This window comes from Malaclemys terrapin, chromosome 11 (assembly GCF_027887155.1).
Source record: "Malaclemys terrapin pileata isolate rMalTer1 chromosome 11, rMalTer1.hap1, whole genome shotgun sequence".
In the NCBI taxonomy this organism is placed as follows: domain Eukaryota; kingdom Metazoa; phylum Chordata; order Testudines; family Emydidae; genus Malaclemys; species Malaclemys terrapin.
Genome location: NC_071515.1, coordinates 28050603 through 28068481, shown reverse-complemented (window position 1 = coordinate 28068481; position 17879 = coordinate 28050603). Strand labels below are relative to the sequence as shown.

General features: G+C 42.5%; 1 protein-coding gene across 1 annotated transcript; it reads right to left on the bottom strand.

Annotated features, from left to right (window-relative positions):
- Positions 1-887: 887 nt before the first annotated feature.
- On the bottom strand, positions 888-14742 carry CAVIN2 (caveolae associated protein 2). The gene is made up of 2 exons (XM_054043330.1): positions 14025-14742; positions 888-3535 (listed from the first exon to the last, which is right to left on the bottom strand). Exons 1-2 carry the CDS (start codon positions 14502-14504, stop codon positions 2744-2746), a joined length of 1272 nt encoding a protein of 423 aa, XP_053899305.1. The 5' UTR covers positions 14505-14742; the 3' UTR covers positions 888-2743.
- Positions 14743-17879: the final 3137 nt, after the last annotated feature.

The following is a 17879-nucleotide window of genomic DNA, read 5'->3' as shown; positions in this document are numbered from 1 at the left end:
TTATAGGGACTAATATTCATTTTCAGGAGTCAAGGAAATCAAAGACAGAAAGGGACTTTAAGATAGAGAGAGAAATTCCTTTGTTCCAAGCCGAGTTATGGGATGCAATAAAGCAGATAGCAGACAACAGAATAAACGTATGAATTTTATACAAAGATAATTTTATGTTGCTAGGATTATAGACCTGTTGGTCCTTGTAAATGTATAAATATATAATCTTAGAAAAAAGTTTAATTCTGGCCCTACGACTAATCCCGGTGTATACGATGTTTCTTCAAGTAATTATTTGTACTAATTATCTATTGGGCTGATTTTTCAAAGGTGCTGAACACCTGGAGTTCTTACTGTATGGGGTTTTAAAACTCTTAAAACACCGAGCATGTAATTAAGTCCAGTGTCTGTAAAACATAACAAAAAGTGTCTGTCTGCCATTTTTTCAGTAGTACTGTTTGAATTAAAGCTTATGAGGAGAAACAAAACAGACATTGTTAGGTTCCCTAGCTAGCATTTCATGGCTGCAAGAAGTTGACAATTGTTCCATAAAGGTTAAACATGTATGCTTTGGCCTGTCAGTAAAATTAAGTCTACTAAGGCTATGTGGCACTCTAGAAGACACAAATTTATCTGTGTGACTAAACACAATGTACAGTTCAATACAATTATGCTTGTAGGAGTATTTAAAGTATTAAAAGTCTAGTACAATGCAATAAAAATGCAGATGGAACTATCAAATTTACCAAGCTGTCTGAAAATATTCAGATGCTTTAGCAAGCTGGCAAGGTGATGTTTGAAAAGTTAAATTTGAGAAATGGTGCTTGGATTTCTAAATAAGAACAAGGGAACAAGAAATAAATGTTATTGGGTCAATTGGGACATAAACCAAGTCGTAAATGTTTAGTCTTTAATTTTGTTTTTACCAAACTCTCACATTTCTTTGCCCAAACACTGACATGGTTGTATTAGTTTGATTTTTTTTTTTTATTTACTTCATCACATCTGTAGTTAGTTACAAGTATTGAATAACTGAGTTACATTTTGGTTAATACAAAATAATGTAGCTGCATGGATTATGTCATCATTCTTCTTACAGATGATAGTTCTTGTATAATACTATATAATAAAGAGCTTAACTTTTAACAGTGCCTGTTTAAAATCCGCTATGCTTATAGGCTAATTTCCAGTGCGATTTACTGGTTCAAGAGACTGCTTCCCTCCATGGTGTGATCTCTGGTAAGCATTCTGTAATGTGTATTTTTTTCTTAGAAAACTTTAAATCATTTGTAATTTTAATACAAGGAAGGAAGCAACATGTTAGTGCAATTTTATGTAACAAGAATTCAGTATTCAGGGAACAACAGAAAACAAACAAACAATGCATAAAAATAACATGGATGTAAGGCAACTAAGGGTTTTTTTTTTTTTTTTTCATTTTTAAGTAGCTGGAATGAAAATTCAAAGGGAATGAAATTTCTTTAACCCCTCATTTTTAATGCCTTTTCAAAATTTGCAACCTGTAATTTGAGAATATATAGGATTTTTTGTGTGAAAGTTGTAACATTAGTGGAGAATCCAACCCCACGGATTGTATAAATTGGCCTCTTTGCCAAACAGTTAAAACCACAACATACTGTTATCCTTTAACATCTTGACCAGAAACACGAAACTTTACCATGTCCTTACATCCCTGTGATTATGTAACTATTCTGTAGGTATAGCATTACATATATGAAAATCTTTATATAGATAAGTTATGCTATTTTCAAAATATTCTTAAGTACAGGTGCAAAGATGGAAAATATACTGCTCTAAGGAATAAGTAGAAATTTAATTGTGTTATTTGAGTGTATAGGCTTTATACTGGCAGTAGAGATTTTTTTCCGTTTCTTTTTCACATTCTCCCCTTCTGCTCTTTCATCATATTGCCTCTAAGTTTCTATCTCTGTCACTGTTTTTGCCAAGCATTACCTAAGATCTCATGGTAAGTACTGTAGCTAGTTACACATTCATCCTTGTCAGTCATCTATTTCTATAAACTGCTGTAAATTACAAAATCCTGTCTCCCTTTGCCATATAAACACAGTTGTTTCTATTAAGTGACTAACAAAAGACTCTGGGTGAAATCCCGGCCCCACTGACTCAATGGCAAAACTCCCCTGATTTCAGGAGGCAGGATTTCACCCTTTGCATATTCTGCTCTTTTAGTCAGAATGTAAAATGGAGCCATGCCCAAAATAAAATATACATGTATATACAACAATTACTGAATCCATTAGCATATCCAGGACATGGCAAGGTAAGCTAAGCTAGAGTGTTCAGTGACATTAAGTTTATATAAAAAACTACTACACAGCTACAAAATACTGCAATAAGAAGGAAAAAAAAATATTTCTTGACTACTATCCAAGCACGTCCCTGATCTAACTTAAAAATCCAGTTGACCAGCCTGCCTCCACTGGTCAAGTTCTTTTCCTGATCTCTCCAATTGCAACTGACTGCAGCAACTCTAAATTAATATTACCAGCTGTTTGACCAAGTATAGGAGTGGAGCACCTTGTAGGTTGCCTTTATAGTAGACCTTGTTCACTCTGCATCTCAATACTATGCAATACATTAGCACTGCACAGAAAACAACAAACTTAATCACTGTCACCCGATACATTGTATGTGTAACAGAAATAAACACTGCTTCTTTGCTTAACTAAACCTGTTTGCATTTCTGAACACAAAGGAAGGCTCAGATTTATTATGCAGTTTGGTCTATCTGGAGAACAGCTGCTTGAGTTGATTCTTCATCAGATTGTTCTGTTTCCCCACTGGTTGGCTTGTTTCTTTCATCATACAGTCTCTGGCTAGAAACTTCTAGTGCTGTCCCATATTCTTCATCATCTTCAACAATTGAGAGCTCAATGTTGCTGTTGATCGTCACGTCCCCTTCTCTGCTTTCTTTCTCCAGAGAATCAGCTATTGCTTTGCCTTCCTCAATTAGAGAAGTTGGAGGTGTGATATCCGAGAGCCCCTCAGTAAATGAGGTCTCCTCCTCATTCGCTGCCTGCTCACTGCTTGTCGTTTCTGTTGGTTTGTCCTCATTTTCAGCAGGGGTCTCTCCTTCATGGACTTTCTTCACGTTCAATGTGAGGGGAGACGCTTTGAAAGAGGAGCTTTTTGAGGAGGAGGATTTCTGATGATGTGGAGTGAGCGATTTCTTAATCTTCTCCCGTCGTTCAACTGAGACGATTTTTGTGCTGATCTTGTTCATCTTTTTCTCAATATTTTGGCGAGAAAATGCTTTCTTGAGGCTGTCCACTTTCTTGAGGCTTGATCTTTTTATCTTCTCAGCTCTTGATTCTCCCATTTTTTCCTCTACGCTGTCATCCAGACCATCTTCGTCATGAGGCATTTCATCATCGGAAGACAGCTCCACCGTATGCAAGGTTTCTTCCAGAGTTTTGTTCTCATCCACAGACTCTTCCTTTCCTTCTGTAATACTGGGAACGGGTTCTTTCACAAACACGTTGGCAGGAATCTCATTTTCCTCCTGAAAGAGTTGACAATATTTGAGTTTCATAGTTCACAGGACACAAATTTGATAAACAAAGCATAACCCTGGACAATGTTACATTGTTTTTTACAATGAGATGAAGGAAGCTGAGCATTTTTTATGTTTTGTTATATTTAGCCAGCAAGAAACCACTCAAAACCCTCTCAACCATTCTGTTGTACAGCTTAAGGCAAATGAGCTGCCAACTGTGAGATTTCAGTTTCAGAGGGCTCAGAATATATAGATATAGAATATGAATCAATCCTATTCTGTCATTTAAATTAGATATTACTAATAAGGGTTTAACCACAAAACTGTAAATCTAACGCTAGAGGAAAAGGCTGGGTTTTGGTTTAGGCATGAGACTGAGCCCTGGGAAGTTTGGGTTCAATTCTTGGTTGTCAGACTCACCACATGACCTCAGGCAAGTCATATATAAACCTCTCTGTGCTTCAGTTTATCTGTAAAATAGGGATATACTGCTGACCTATGACACAGGTACAGCAAGTCTTATTTCCTTAAAATATGATGCGTTTTGAGATCCTCCGATGGAAAGTGCAATATGCCTGGCAAGTAGGATTAATTGTGTTTGAGAGAGACAAATACATGGTTGCTAAAAGTTGGTCAAGTATGTTTGTAAAGAATGGACCAAATCCACTGGTGTAAATTGGTTAAGCCTCCTTGATTTCAGTAAGTTTTTCTGCCATTGATGAGATGGTTCAATATTTTGAGTTCTGTTTAACTTCGATTGCAGTAGCTTGAACACTGCTGTAACAGTTTGATGGAGCCGGATTTTGCCCACCTTGATTCACATAAGGACGAGACCTTTGGCACGTTGCTCTCACCCTGCCCATGTCACCACCTCCTCTGGACGGAGCAGTGCCCTGCAGGGTTGCACTCTGGGAGGAGAGCAGGAAGCAGCAGAAGGGGGAGAGGCTTGGCTTTTAAACGAGGTCCTATGGGCAGCCACAAGTACTCCAGAGCTAGTTGAGGGGGCACGGGGTTTCCGTGTGGGGGAGTGCGGGCCTCCTGCAGATCCTTCAGGGATCCTTTGAGCTGTGTGCGATCTAACCCCAAACCCTTTCTGGGTGGGTCGGAACCCAGCCTCTCCTTTCCCTTAACAGAATATCATGGGAGAAACTCTGAAGGAACTTTGCACAGGTTTCCCTTATTCCTCTCCTGTCGGTTTTATGGTAGGAGAGGCGATCCATCCCGTGATGATTATAATATGTTGCGTTTCCAATACAGAAGGAATGGTACTGATTTTTTTTTTTATTTGGGGGGGTGGGGAGAATGTGGGATGGGACATATAAACTAAGCACATCTATGAAACGTCTAAAAAATGAAATTGAAAAATCATGCAAAAATTAAAGGAGACTAATTAATGTTACATGCCATAGAGAATAACAGTAGTTCTTTGCGTTAAGCATTTGAGCTCGACAACAGGTGCCTATTTTTTTTTAATAACCAAGAAAGGTCAGGGAGGGATGTATTCAAGAAGAAGTCTCTAAATAAAGAGCAGGCTGAGCAGGGAAAGAGTGGAACTGGAAATTAAGGGCCGCCTCCTGCAAATAGTTACAGCGCTTGAACCCCTGAGGAATTCAAAGGGGACATCTCCCAGTAGTAAGCACTACATACTACAGCATGTTACTGCAGGATTGTGTCCTAAGAAAGAAAAGCAAGCAAACCTAGAATATTCCTTTATTTATTTTCCTACCATTGTAATATCTTCATGTTCTGCATTCATATTACTTAGTTTATCATTTTTAACTTGGCAAAGCTTAGGAGATACCCCAGTCACCTCGTTCAGAGCTACAGACTGGGGGGAAAAAATTCAAAACATCTTTTAGATATAGAAAGGGCTACGTGCCCGATGTGATGGTCTCAGGTCTGTCCTTAGTGGGCAAGAGATTACATTTAAGGGAAAAACCACCATACGCAATTCAAAACTTCTGTTCATTAGTGCGGGGTGTGATCCCTAGAGAAAATGGTCTCTTCGTTTAAGATTTCTGGTGAGGCTGCACAGGAATGACTGGATGAATGCATTTGCAAACACCAAACTCTATTTTAAAAAAACAAGTCACACACAAAATGTAAAGTCACATTCCTTTGCTGCTAGTCCACTACGTAGTCTTACTGGAAACAAATTATGTGTACACCTATGAACAGAATTTTAAACAAGCATGTTTCGTGTGTGAGGAATATTCTTTAAGGTTACAAAAGAAAAAGGATGGAAAACACTTTTGTGAGATATTTGTACATTTCACTTTTCTGTTGTTTCTATTGACCTTGAGGACACTCCCAAAATGTTCTGTACTTTTCCCACAGTGGAATCCTAATAAAACGGTCACTCTTGCTACATGTTTACATATAAAGATTTTGTTCTGGTGCTGAGCGCCGTAAATAAGTGGGCACAGCATGTAGTCTTGTGATTTTTAACTTGGTTTACGGTGACCAGAAAGCAACTATTTATCACAGCAGCTTTAACAATCCAAAAAAGCTCTTACTGCAATTCAAATATTTATAATGTTCTCCAATTTCATTACCGAAATATGGACTATCTGAGTGGGTACAATTGCTCATTTGACCCCAATACAACTATTTGGAGAATCAAGTATAAGACATCAAGTATAAAAGTTTACTGGCCTAATCTTTCCAAATCTGGACAATTAGAAGTTTTGTGTACAGTGCTGTATGGTCCAATATTCAGGTATAAGAATGTAAATAGAACAGATTACAAGGTTTCAGACAATCACTTGTAAATTACATTGATTAGGATTTATTAAGCTTTGCTTTAAAAGCTGAACTATATAAAATAAAAGGTCCAAATCCTGCCATCCTTACTCAGATAGAACTCCCTTTGACTTTAATGGAATTCTGTCCAAGTAAGGATGAGTGGAATCTTAAAAAATATTTAATATAGCAAAATGGTTTCATGTGAAATTGACCATATACTGAGTCTGATCCAGAGCTGAACCAACATTGTTCAGTTCAAGTCAATTCAGTGACCTTTCTAAACTGTTAAATCAAAGTACTGAAAATTCTAAAAGCATTATTATAAACGTTTTATTTTAATATTAAAAAACATGGGGGGAGGGAGAACACTGAAACATCCAGTTTTCAGTACAGATAAAAATTCATAACCTCTATAATGCTCCATAATAATCAGCTAATTATTCATTTAAAGTTACAGGGGTGGGATGTACTTGTGGCTGAAGCACAGGAGTGGGAATCAGGAAGTCTGGCTTGTATTCCCATCCCGTCACAGATTTCCTGTGTAAATCAACCTTTGTGCCTCAGTTTTTCCACCTGTAAAATGGAGGTACTTTCCTCTCTGTGAGTGTTGAGATTTGGCTCATTCATGTTTGTAAAGCATAATGGGATCCTTAGATAGAAGGTACAAGAAAAATGCAAATTATTAGAATAGAATAAAATCTCTAGAATGAAATCTGCTTTGCAGCTAAATACTGTTTTAAAAATCATTACTATGAGCATGTTAATAAAAGGGATATCTTTAACTTTGACTGCGGTCTACCCAGAAGTCCTTCTGAGCTCCATTATGTTATATTTGGTTGTGTTAGGTAGGTTGCAGGACTGTAATTCAGCCAGGATGAGTACGCTTTAAAACTTCAGCATGAAAGTACCATCTATTAATTTTTCCAGATAAAATTTAAGCATCTGATCTCTTGGACTGGATCAAAACCAGGAGAAACATGCTAACCAATTCTGAAATGGGATCAAAATGTATCTTCCTTCCATCCCCCATCTTTAGAAAGCTAAAACAAGGCTTGTATTTTTCCAGATCAGTCATTACTATACACAACTAATGAGTGGCCTTTCTGTATTTTGTTTCTAATGTCATCAGTTGTGACACAATAATGCAATTTTCCATGGATGTGGAACTGCCACTGAAGTCAACAGGACCTGAGAAGTTTCTGCAAGATCAGGTCCTTGGTCAGCATAGAGCAGTGGTCACCAACCAGTTGATTACTATCAGCTGGTCAATCCTAGAGGATCTCCCAGTTGATCGCGATCTCCGGTGGCAGTGCAGTGTGGCCGCCTAAGGCTACCCCGGCTCCACACTGCTCCTGGAAGCGGCCACTGCAGCCCCGGGGGTGGGCAGGGGTCTCCCTCCACGCATGCTGCTCCTGCCTGCAAGCACCACCCCCGCAGCTCCCATTGGCCAGGAGAGCTGTGGGGGGCTGTGCTTGCAGACAGGGGCAGCATGCAGAGCCATGTACCCCCTTTCCCCCCACCCCAGGGGCGCATTGGCTCCTTCCGGGAGCGGTGTGTGACCGGGGTAGGCAGGGAGCCTGCTTTAACCTCGTTGTGCCTGCCGCTGATGGGAAGCCACCAGAGGTAAGTGCTGCCTAGCAGGAAGCAACACCTCATACCCCCCCTACACCCCAGCCCTCAGCCCTCTTCCAGAGCCAGCATCCCATATCCTCTTCTGCACCCCAGCCTTGACACAACCCGCTAGAGCCCCCTCTCACATTGCAAACCCCTTGGCCCCTGCCCAGAGCCCGCACATCCTCCTGAACCCCAACCCCCTGCCCCAGCCTGGTGAAAGTGAGTGAGGGTGGGGGAGAGTGAGCAAAGGGGGGAGGGATGGAGTGAGCGGGGCAGGTAGATCCTGAGTTGCCCTTAGATTCCAAAAGTGATCTTGGGCATAAAAAGGTTGGAGACCACTGGCACAGAGGTTTTATGCAGTCGTTTTGGGGGCTCTTGTGTATGGGGATATACACTTCTCCGCTGTAGTAAAAGCCTCACATTCATAACAATGTACTATAAAAATTGAACCTATGAGTGAGTATTTATAACAAACAAGAGTGAGATTTTTTTTTTTTTAAATCACCCACCCCTGGCGTGGCTAGAATCACCACTGAAGACAAACATCTCTGCACGCACTGTGTTGGGGGAAGATAGGAGCATTTAACTGGCTATATCTAGAGCAGACTATGTAATAAGAGGACATGTCACATGCAGAAGAAAACTTTTCTCAAGCCCCCCTCCCTTGTTATTTTTCAGTGCGTCGTTTAATATTCTAAATGGATGTTTTGCCAAATGGCAGAGCAGATTTCTGTCAAGAGTAAGTTTACTACTGGTCAGAACAGCCTTAACTCCTTCCACTTTTCCTCAGACCACAGCTGCTCTGAGTTTGTAGATGGGTGTGGGCACAGTACCAAGTGGGACATTGGAGGGGCAAGTTCTCTAATAAGTTAATAGTTTTCAGCACATCATCCATAGCTTGCTTACTTTCCCTTTTTCGTTGTTTCTTTACTTTTGAACATGAAGGTGCTTTTTCAGAAGGCTATTTGTTATGCTGGTTGATGCAACAAAATGCAAACACAGTTAATTTCCTGTGGCTTTCTCTTGCTCAGTTCATTTCAGGATCAAATATTCACTAACTGCAGTGACTGGAAGGGGCTTGAATACCACTTTACTGACCCCTACCTATAATTTAGCATATTTTTCTGTCCCATCCAATAGTAAATGAGATATTTTATTGAAACACTAGGCCGTATTCCTCTTTATTTTGGATTTTACTATGTCACCCCCCCTTCACTCTGTCTTAATGCACGTGTGATAGCATGAAATTTGTTCTGAATCCATGCAGTCCAAAATCGTGTTGGTCATGCGGTTGCAACAAAACAGACAGGAACAATGCCAAAGCTTAACAAGGCTTTAAAAACAGTCACTTCAGTGTTTTAGACTGCTGCACCACTTACGGTAGTTGTAATAATTTTTAAAGCCTGACATGTTTAGATACGACAACATGAAAAATATGGAATCAATTAAAGAAATATGCACATTAGGGAGAGAAAAAAAACTAAGACTATTTGAATACAAAATATTCAAAGTGATAGTTTTCTCGCTGTATTTTCATATTGAGTGTATTCATTGAGGGAAATCTGATGCTAACAAGTCAGAGCCTGTCCTCAGAAAATAAACCCTTAGCTCAATTATGTCTTCCTTACACACCCAATGCTCCTGTTAAAACAGCAACAAGGAGCAAACTCAAATTCAGAACTAAGTCCCTAATCTATGCTTTTATTTTCACATGAAGTTGTTTTTCCAAAACAGGAGACAGAGTCCTTAATGAGACACAAACAGCATGAAAGTTAAACTTGTTTTTAAGTGGCAGACAATAAAACCGAAATGAAACAAAACTGCCCTACATCCAAATTCCTTTTTAAAAACAAATCTGATGTTAATACTGTATCATAGCAGCAGTTGCTTCTTTCGCCCAGAGGTCCCTGACCACTGTCATACACAAATCCACCCATCCTTTTGAGCTTTTTCCTGTGTATAATTCTTTTGCTGGGGGGACAGTCTAGAGGACTAATAGGTCTTTTCCATATTAAACATTATTAAAGAGACCACACAGCTTTTGTGGAGATCTGCAGACAGGTAACAGTTATTAGCAGGCTTATGCAGAAGGAAAGGAAGAGGCAACAGAAAAGCATCATGGCAAACATTTGGGATCCTTGCCAGGGTGTGGTCAGTCTGTTCCCTTGAGCTGAATACAAGTTCACAAAGAGAACAGCACAGGCTCTGGGGTGGAAAATGCCAGTCCCTCCCATCTTCGCTCCTGGGAGAGAATTCCAACCTCTCCAAACAGCTCTTTCACACCAGCCACTCAAATGTGACAGGCCAGGAGATGTTTGCCTGGGACTTCAGTCCACAAGACACCCAAGTTTCTCTTTAACAGCTGGTTTGTGTTACTGACAAGAAGTATTGCAATCTCTTAGCAATGTTGTTGTAGATACGTTGCTCCCAGGACATGAGAGAGACAAGGTAGGTGAGGTAATATCTTTTATTGGACCAACTTCTGTTTTGGAAGCGTCAAGCTTTCAAGCTTCACAGAGCATTTCTTCTGATCTGGGTAACCAGAGTGTCTGAGCTAACCTTAGGCCAGACTGTTAGGCATAAGAGTTTCACGCATGCTGTAGAAGACCACTTAAAATAAAGTGGGCAACTAACGGTGAGCAGGCAGCAGGATGTGTTACAAATTTTTGTAATGAACCATAAAACCAGTGTCTCTTCTTAGTCCATGGTTTTTAGTATCTAGCACAATTCTAGTGTCAATGAATTTCAGTTCGCAAACTTGTCTTTTGAAGGTGTTGTGCAGGTTTCCTTTGAGGATGAGGATTGAGAGGTCAGATATGGAGTGCCCCATATGCTTATCGATCTAACCCTCAATTGCCCACTTCAGTTTAAACTACGTGGTCTCCCTGCACCGTGTGTGAACGCCTTATGCTTAACCATTTGTCCCAGCTTGTAGTTAGCTTATTCACAATCCCCAGACCTGAAGAAGAGCGGTGCGAAGCTCACAAACTTGTTCCTTCCATCAATAGAAGTTGGTCCAATAAAAGATATTACCTCACCTATCTTCTCTCTCTGTTCTCTTGGCAATACATTTACTGATGTTAAATGTGACTTTTTTTCTTTGCTAAATAAGGAACTTAGGCCTGATTCTCCTATTATTTACACCAACTTTACAGCAGGTTAGCGCCACTGATTTACACTGGGGTCAACTAGGGGTTGGTTCATGTAAGTGAGAGGAGAGTCGGGTCCATTGTATCCTTAGGAGAGAGATTTAGGACACAACACCCTTCTGTACAAAAGTATCTCTATGAATGATGGAACTGCACAGGCTGAATTTCCTTCTGTAGTCACTCACAAAAATGGGCCAACATTGTTTGGTTTGCTTTTGTGACCAATAATGCATTTTGGAACCTGGTATTAAAGAAGGGCCCAGGCCAAAACCTCCATTTTGAAGGTTCCTTAACTTTTCAGAGGATTTGATTTGGCAAATATTTCCTCTTAAGCCACCGCCTTGTCCTCCTTCAAATCCCTCAAGACTAACCTTTACCATGATGCCTAAAAAGCTCTACCAGCTGCCCACAGCAAAGCAAGAAGTGAACTGAGCCAATATTTCACCATTACCCCACTCTCTTGTCTGTTTCATCCACCTGTTGTGTCTTTTCATAATCCTAGAACGCACATTCTCTGGAGAAAGGGATGTCCGTTTTTTGAAAAAAATTGTATAGCCCCTACCAGAATGATGCCCTGATTCTGACCGAGATCTCTGGATGCTACTGTAATATAAATAATAAGAAACATCTGGATCAAATTAAAACCTTAGCGCCAACCCTACCCCACATTTAAAGGTTTAAAATCTAAATTCTTATCTCAAACCCATCTTTTGGTATCTGATCCCTATGAGGTTGTACTATTTTAAATTTCAATGAAATATCTTAAATTCTTTTTAGAAACCTAGGTACTGCATCTCTCTTAATATATCTGGCACATGGTCAGCTTTTTAGTTGCTTTTGAGGTGGGAAAGACCGTGGGATGCAAATGCCCTATACGTGCCATGATCTCTTCCTCCTCTGTCTTTAAAATATTAACTTACAGCATCAAGAGAATAATAAGCAACAAGGTGGGGTCTTTCCTAAGGGAATGGGCTGTAGATTAATTAAGCCTGCCAAATCTTTAAATCTAGTACTAGCCTGATTAAAAAAAAAAAATCTAGCTATATATGAAAGTGGACTATATAATTAACATATTTAACAGGATAAAAGGTAAATTTACACTTCAGCATTTAACTAGCTGAAGTCAAATGGGATTTTCCTGAAACAAAATTTCAATTACACTTTTTAGAAGTAAAAGGCATGTCCTGTATTTGGTTAAAATTCATGTTTTGTACAATCCACTTCATTGCTTAAAAAGGAGAAAATATGCAAACCGTTGGTTCATACCACTGAAAGGCTGACAAACAGAAAGCTGAGTTTTACAACTCTGTTTTTAATAGATTGCTGAATATGCTGGGATCAACCTAAAAATCAAAGTTGGCATTTTGTCGAGGGCAACAAGAACTATTAATATTCTAAGTATTCTACTTCCTTGATCAAAATGGGCAGGTTACTTTTCCCCAGTTATGACCTCAAAGAGTTAAGGATTGCATTATGTGCTCTCTCTGAAAGTTTCCACTAGCTCCTCTTGTGCTGCAATGAAAGCATAACAGCAGCAATGGATTCCTTCCCCTTCCTGTGGAAAAGCGAATATAAACTGGTTGGTGAAATGCAAAGTTTTCTGTGCATGCTTTCTTAAGAACTGTTGCATGCATATAAGTTACAAACTGTACATGCTAAAATACACAGACTTATTGGCCATGAATGTGTTCCCACGCTGCGTTGGTGCTAGTAATTCTTAAGTGGAAAATGTGTGTATGCATGACAATGTAGTGCTATTACAGAATGGTAACGAATCTGTGACTTGTGTTATGTGTGGCACTGGTGGCCTTGAGATGCAAAATGTATCTATAAAGAGCACCCTACTTTCATGGGTGAGTGAATCAGAGTGTTTTTGCTAGTTAAGCACCAATAGTAGTGATAGAGAATATATACTGCCAGGGAGAAGTGCATGTGTTTTATAAGGGAAGTGAGCATAGATCACCACAGCACTGGTCTGGAAAGTATTTGTATCCATGTAAAAAGGACATGTGTTCTACACAGATGATGAATTTGAGCATTCTCTGCATGTGGCCCTAGGAAGATTGAGAGGAACAGTGTATTTCCACGAGAAAGCCAAGTGTCTCCCGTGAGCCATCATTAGCAGCACTGACCTGGCACATGCATGTGGTTCCAAGGGAAATTGCATAGGTTACACACATTTAATTCAGTAGGATGTTCTCCCGGTGGCAGCACCTGCAGCTCTTACATGTCTGGCAAAGGCATGGTTGGGGTGAAGCCCATGCATTGCACAAGGGTGAGGAAGTGGGGTGTGTCCACGCCTGGCATAGAGCTGACAAGTTTTGTGCAGCTCCGTGTGCCACATTGCTCACCAGGGAGTAAAGGGAACTAATCTCCTCTGCATATTATGAGCAGTGGGAAGAGGCCACACCTTCTCAGTGGCCCAAGGGTAGATGAAGGCTAGGGTGACCAGATGTCCCAATTTTATAGGGCAGTCCTGATTTTTGGGGCTCTCTCTTATATAGGCACCCTGTTCCGATTTTTCACACTTGCTGTCTGGTCACCCTGATGAAGGCACTGGGCTCTCCACGAGCCCTGGCCGGAGTGGCTATAGGAGAAAGAGTGGAGGTGGTGCTGCAGGGGGCCAGGTGGCAAAGCACTAGAGAGAGGGCACCTCCAACCATCTGCCCCTTGCAATGGGTCTGCTCCCAAGGACAGGGCAAGAATAGGGTGACCAGATGTCCCAATTTTATAGGGACAGTCCTGATATTTGGGGCTTTGTCTTATATAGGCTCCTATTACGGCTCATCCTGTCTTGATTTTTCACACTTGCTGTCTGGTCACCTTAGGCAAGAAGTAGAAGGAGGAAGGCACCATCCTTCCTGGGAGGGAAAGGGGGTGTATGAATAAAGGGGCCAAGTGCCTGGCAGTTCAGGAGAGCAGCGGGTGGGGAGCAGTAGGGTCCAGCCTGCCCCGCAGGCCAGGGGCGGCGGCAGCAGCGGACTGACCTGGAAGATGAGCACCTTGAAGTGGTTGCGGCGCAGCAGCTGCGCGTGGTTGTTCTCCAGCCGCTTGACCTGCGCGCACTGGCGCTCCATGCGCTCCCGCACCTCGCGGGTGTGCGCGCTGACCTTGCGCGACTTCTCCAGCAGCTTGCTGACCGCGTTGCTGGTGGAGGTGTGGTGCTTGCACAGCTTGCTCAGGTCGCCCTGGATGCCCTTCACTGAGCCCTCTAGCTCGATCTGCCGCTGCTCCATCTTGAGCTGCTTCTCCTGCACCGAGTCCAGCATGTTCACCAGCTTGTCCAGCAGGGTGAGCACGGTGATGGCGTTCACCTGCGAGCCGTCCCGGATCGCCTCTCCCGGCGCTGCAGGCAGCGGGCTGGGGCTGCCCGAGGGCTCCGGGCTGGGGCTCTGCTCCAGCTGCTCCTCGGGGCTCGGCGGAGCGTGGACGCCGCTCCGCTCGGCCTGCACCCCATCCTCTCCCATGGCTGGGAGCACAGCAAGGGCCCCTGGTGGCCTCCTCTGCAGCGCTCCTGGTGCGCTCCTGGCTGGATCCCGCTGGGACCCGCAGGCAGCCGCCGCTGGACACGAGCTGCCCAACGCGCTCCCAGCCCCTCTTAAAGGCTCCCACTCCCCACCCAGTGGGAGGCGAAAGTCCGCCAACTCCGGGCTGCGCTCAACTTCGTGAGACACACACACGCTGCCTAGTCCCCTCCCCAGCGAGGAAACCAATCCCGGAGCCGTGTGTGTGTGTGTGGGGGGGTGTGCCTTCGCCGGGAGCAGGATTGGGCCCGCCAGCTTTTCCCCTGCTGCTGCAGGTTTAACTCGACCCCTCCAGTCCCCCCCTTTAAGGGGAATGTCATATTTCAACCATGACTTCATGCAAGGCGGAGAAAACCTGCCCCGTGGCCCAGTTCCATCGCCAGCCGTTGGCTGCAGCCTGTAAACTTCTACCGCCTGCTCTGCGACGAGTGCAACACAAGAGCTTGTGTTTTCCTCTCCCCACCCGCCCTTTTTCCTGGATACCGAGTGATTTTAATGGAAAGTATTGTTTGCCTTTGTTCTGGGCTGGCTGATGGGTTTCAGCTTGACCCGAGAAAGGCAGGGGAACAAAGTTTAAGGCACCTTTAGTTATCTTTTTTAAAAGAGAACTATCTCAATGGGTTTATGAAAGCCACCAACGGGTTGGGGGGTAATAAGTAAATAAAATCCAACCACACCCGTTGCCTGAAGCTCCAGGCAATGAAAGGAGCCAGGATCAGGCCCTTTAACAATACGATTGCTGTTGAGTTCTCTGAGTTACAACTGAGATAAACAAAGCTCTGCTGTGTGAAAAATATTTCAAGTGTAACGCAGAGAACTTTGTAATATTCTCATTTCTGTCATTTAAAAAAACACTTAAAAACTTTTTGGGTCAGACATTTAAAGATGGCTTCTAATGCTGCATCTGCATTTTTGTGTCCACACCTGCAGAAAAAAGTGGTTGGATTTAACCATGTAGCTATTTGATTGTGCTCCCAAAGCAAGTAGTTAAATGTCTTATCTTTTGTGCCCACAGTTAATTGGAAGGGCAAAACGAGAGGCTGTCTTGAAGGCTTTAAAAAAATATAGGGGCCTTGATCTTGCAACTGAATGCAGGCGAGTAGATCCCTGCGCCCTCCTGCAGCCCCACAGAAGTCAAAAGGCCTCTGCATCAGCTCAAGGGTCCACATATATGTACATACTTAGCTTTATGCATGTTAACTCAGTGGGGCTGCTCTAGCGTGAAAGTGTTTTCAGGAGTTGAGCTTTATGTGAATTTAATGTTTATGAAAGGTGCTGGCTTGACTGCCCTGGAGGTCTTCTGCGTACCCTCGGGAGAGCCACAGCCTGGAGAGTCACAGTGCAAACTTCTTCCCACTGTACTTCAAATGTATCTCCAGCCTGACCTGGACAGAATGCCTGTAGGGGTGTCTAAGCTATACTGTGCAGTTGAAACTGACATTGTGCCCTCTCATTAAAGTTAGCGGAAATCACTTAGCTAAAATCCTGTAGAGGGCTTTGGAAATATGTACTGTTCTGATGGATATATTTTCAAACATAAGTGATCAAGAAAAAAACGTTGAAAGTCACCTATTTTACATACAAATCTGTGATCTTCACAATAATGTTTAATATCAATTAAATGTCATGATATAATATAGACACAATGTGGATAAAATGCAAACATTTGTTGATTTCACTGGGACATACTATAATTTTCATTATAATGGATTTGGATAGTTTTGGTTTTAACCTTGTATTCATATAGGATTTTGCAATAACCTAGTAAAATACCTTTACAAGAACCAACACACTGATAACAGAAGTATTTACATTGTTTAAAAGGACTCACACAGACATAATATGGTATGGAAAGATTTTCTTACTGTTTTTTCCATCATTTTAAATGTTTATACTAGTGTCAAAAGGCAAGAAGACATTAAATAAAAACCATTTTAAGTTAACTAAGAGCTAAATTTTGCTTATTTGGAGTTGTGTGAGGATCATAGAAGAATCATAGCAGATTTGGGTTGGAAGAGTCCTCAGGAGATAATCTAGTCCAATCCCCTGCTCAAAGCAGGACTAACACCAATTAAATCATCACAGCCAGGGCTTTGTCAAGCAGGGCCTTAAAAACCTCTAAGGATGGAGATTCCACCAGCTCCCTAGGTAACGCATTCCAGTGCTTCACCACTCTCCTAGTGAAATAGTATTTCCTAATATCCAACCTAGACCTCCCACACTGCAACTGGAGACCATTGCTCCTTGTTCTGTCATCTGCCACCACTGAGAACAGCCGAACTCCATCCTCTTTGGAACCCCCCTTCGCGTAGTTGAAGGCTGCTATCAAATCCCCCCTCACTCTTCTCCAAGGACGGGGAGTTGTATGGGCCTGTGGTGCCTGTGCTCCAGGAATATTCAGAGCACAGTGGCCCAGCTCCACCAATATTCGGAGCCTGGTCTCTCCCCTGGCCATGCCTGCTGCCCCTGCGCGTCTCCCCTGGAGCATCTCCTGGCCCTGCCTGCCACCCCCAGGAGATTTAAAAAGGCCTGGGGGCCCCTGCCACCACCACTGGCAGCACAGCGGGGCTAAAGCAGCTTCCTGCCCGCCCTCACTCTGCGTGGCGCATCATTCCCAGAAGCGGCCAGCACGTCCCTGCGGCCCCTGGGGTGTGTGTGTCTCTGCTCGCTGCCCCTGCCCAGAGACTCTGCCATTGGAACTGTGGCCATTGGAAGCTGCAGGCAGTGGCAGGCGGAGGCCCCTGGGCCCCCTGCCTAGGAGCCGCTGCCAGAGGGTTGTGCGGGTTGCCTTTGGGAGCCGCCCAAGGTAAGCACTGCACCCCTCACCCCCTTCCGCACCCCAACCCCCTGCCCCAGCCCAGAGCCCACAGCCAGCACTCAAACTGTAGAACTGATGAATGAAATTGTTTTTAATTGTTCACTTTATTAATGTAACTTCATAAGTAAAGTTTTATGAATGAAACAATATTCATTCATAAAACCGGTTACCCCAATAACTGGCTAATTAACAATTAAGATACTTGTTAAGAGCCATAGCTGTTCAGTCAGCTGCCTTTGTAAGTTTCACTATCAATCCAATTCCTGCTTGAGACTTGCACTGTTTCAGTATTGTAACTTCTGTTCACCATTTATTACACTTGCCTACAGTGTAACTTCTGTTCACTGTTTGCCATCCATTATACTTGTCTATATTGTAACTTCTGTTCACTGTTTGCCATGTTGTAATTCAAACCCCATTTTAAAACGCTTACTCCATTTTGTAAGGGCTTGCTGCAACCTTCATTTTTGCAAACCCTGCTGTAATCTTATTAGTTTAGT

Coding starts and splice junctions, on each gene's coding strand:
- CAVIN2 (XM_054043330.1), bottom strand. CDS start 14,504: ATGGGAGAGGATGGGGTGCAGGCCGAGCGGAGCGGCGTCCACGCTCCG. Junction 3,536..14,024: donor TCAAGGTGCTCATCTTCCAG/GTCAGTCCGCTG, acceptor CAACTCTTTCAG/GAGGAAAATGAGATTCCTGC.